At 29.9% G+C, this 2,896-nt stretch overlaps 1 protein-coding gene across 1 annotated transcript; it reads left to right on the forward strand.

Annotated features, from left to right (window-relative positions):
* Window positions 1-1,327: 1,327 nt before the first annotated feature.
* LOC127108463 (nudix hydrolase 17, mitochondrial) lies at window positions 1,328-2,526 on the forward strand. The gene is made up of 4 exons (XM_051045931.1): window positions 1,328-1,572; window positions 1,703-1,892; window positions 1,987-2,115; window positions 2,233-2,526. The coding sequence occupies exons 1-4, from the start codon at window positions 1,499-1,501 to the stop codon at window positions 2,329-2,331; spliced, it is 492 nt and encodes a 163-aa protein (XP_050901888.1). The 5' UTR covers window positions 1,328-1,498; the 3' UTR covers window positions 2,332-2,526.
* The last annotated feature ends 370 nt before the right edge of the window (window positions 2,527-2,896 follow it).

Here is a 2,896-nt window from a genome sequence, read left to right on the forward strand (position 1 = left end):
GACTATGGGAAGATCCTGATATAAAATTTGAAGTTGTTAATGAATATCTCAAGAATAAACTCTTGGGGTATTGGATTAGGTCACATGGTCTAAGGTCAAATCAGTATAAATCCTGGTGTAATATCTCTAACTCTTCTTTTTTTTTATGTTTGTGAAATTTATCTTCCACTCTTAATCATCTACTTCATCTTATTTCTTAAAACTGACCAACCTTAAAATCAATTATTTGGGATACAATTTTCAAAAATCATATAACACAATTTATCCCCTCTTATGTTTGAAGTCATTTGATCAACAAATAATATAAGAGTCTAAATCCTATTATAATATTAATTCTCTATGGAGATAGGAAGACTTCAAACGATTCATGCAAACCTCCACCATTTAATGGAGATGGTATGCCTATTGGAAAAACAATATGATTTTTTTTTATAGAGGGGATGTATTGTGCTATTTGGTCAGTGTAAAAAAATGGTCATTTTCTTCCTTGCATATTTAGTTGATGGTTTTGTGAAAAATAAACCTAGATAAATCTGAACCAATGAGGATAAAGAAAAAGAAAAAGATGCAGTATATTTTGAAAGATTAAACTATTATCACTATCCACTCTTCCACTCTTGATATTGATGAGTTTTTTTCATAATTCTTATTATAATTTTATAAAATAAATGTGAGACACTCTTCAAATTATCGATAAAGATACAATCGAGATAAAAGAGCTTGAATGAATATTCATGAGTTCAACTGAGATGAAATCCTTCATATTGAACCTTGTACCAATTATTACAACTAAATTTTCCAATTACTAAGAAGATGATATTCATTTCTAGGCAAATTCGGGAAAATCTATTAATACCAATTTTTATTGGGGGAAATATGGTCGAACCCAGGATAACTAGAAACTATCATTTTAGTATACGGAGTTAAGATCTACAAAGTGTAATTTCTATTTTTTTTTAAGATTAATTAAATAATTAATAAAAAAAGAGCTGTATATAGTAGTAGCTCTCTATCACTCTAGGTGATGTAACTATAAGTCTATAAGAGTAGTAGGAGCCAAGAGGATATGTGGGCACAAAAACGTACGTGTTCTTTCTGAGTGAAGCCATGTCGACTGTCGACTCATAATCTGATCCTACTGTAATTTCAATTATTTGATGTTGACTTAACATCATGCCAATGCAATTATCACAACACCAATTATATACAAGTATTTTATATTATTGACGAAACGACAAAGAAGCCTCAATCTAAACATCTTTTCATTATTATATATATTCCACATTCAATATTAATAACATATTTGCATTATTATTATTATTATCTTATACTCATGTCATAGGAACGCGACAATAACGCGTTTGGTATGTATTCAGTTTTCTCTATATATATCTTCTCTCTTCTCATCCTTTTACATCAATCCTCACTACTAAAAACCTACTTTCTCAACTCTTTTCTATATTCTTAATTTCTTGGTTCTTAATTAACTCTTTCAAAGATGATTTGTATGGTATCCCGATCTGGAAGGGAGTTGCAGAGATACAACAACATGGGTGGCAGACAAGTTGTAGGGTCAGTTTATATATATATATTAACTTCATTTTATCACGTTTCAATAAAATTTGTTAGGTGAAATATTTATACAATATTCATTCAAAATAAGTATATTTATTGACTAATTATTATTATATTGTTTTTTCAGATGCATACCTTATAGATATAAACAAGACATAGATGGTAATAAAAGCAACGAGTTGGAAGTACTAATGGTTAGTTCACAGAAAACTCAAAGACTAATGTTTCCAAAGGGAGGATGGGAACTTGATGAATCTCTAGAACAAGCAGCTTGTAGGGAATCTCTTGAAGAAGCAGGTGTCATAGGATTAGTTGAGGTATATTAATTTATTTGATATTTATATTCTTGTTTATTATGAAATTATTTGCTTTATAATAAAACTGAGATAGAAATTTCATTTGATATGACAGTGTGAATTGGGACAGTGGAATTTCATTAGCAAAAGACATGGAACATACTATGAAGGGTATATGTTCCCTTTATTTGTGAAGGAGCAACTTGATTATTGGCCTGAGATAAATCTTAGGACAAGAGTATGGGTATGTTTATACTTAATTATTTATTTAATTTGCATGTTCTATAATTAATTAATTTAAATTTTTGCATGTTTTTAAATTTTCTCTAATTTTCTCTTTGTAATATTTTGTGTTAATTAGATGACTGTTGGTCAAGCAAGAGAAGTTTGTCAACATTGGTGGATGAAGGAAGCCTTAGATATCTTGGTTCAAAGACTCATTTCTCCACAGCAACAATAAAAAAAGATGTAAATGATGATTATATTAGAGAGGATTATTTAATGTGAGAAAAGAACTTGTAGAGAAAGAGTTGACATTTTGTATACATCGATCGTGTATAGACATTCGAATTAAATATTTATATTTTTATAACATTTAATTATTTGTATGTAATTAACAATAATTATTGATCAATTAATACGATGTTTATGAATAGCGGCTTCTTCTAAAAAGTATCTCCACTAGGAGAAAAATAATATCTCTTCACAGTCCAAAATAAGATAACTTCTCTGATTTCTTTTTAGACGATATTAATAAGAAAGTGAGATCTAGTCTCCACATTTCTTTCTGGGTTGACCCGTAGGTTGGAATCATTCCTCTCAAATTTAGGTTTCCTAGGCTCTTTAGTATATTTGAGCAGTAGGATCGCTCAATGGATGAGGTTGGTTTATTGGATGATGGTGTTCTTACTTGGGATCTAAGATGGAGGAGATGTTTCTCATGAGATCCTTAGTCTCTAATTCTCTTAGTCTTTGGGTTGAGATCATTTCGGCTATATATGAACCTCTTACGGTTTCCCCCTTCT

The sequence above is a fragment of the Lathyrus oleraceus genome, chromosome 7 (genome assembly GCF_024323335.1).
Source record: "Lathyrus oleraceus cultivar Zhongwan6 chromosome 7, CAAS_Psat_ZW6_1.0, whole genome shotgun sequence".
Taxonomy (NCBI): Eukaryota; Viridiplantae; Streptophyta; class Magnoliopsida; order Fabales; family Fabaceae; genus Lathyrus; species Lathyrus oleraceus.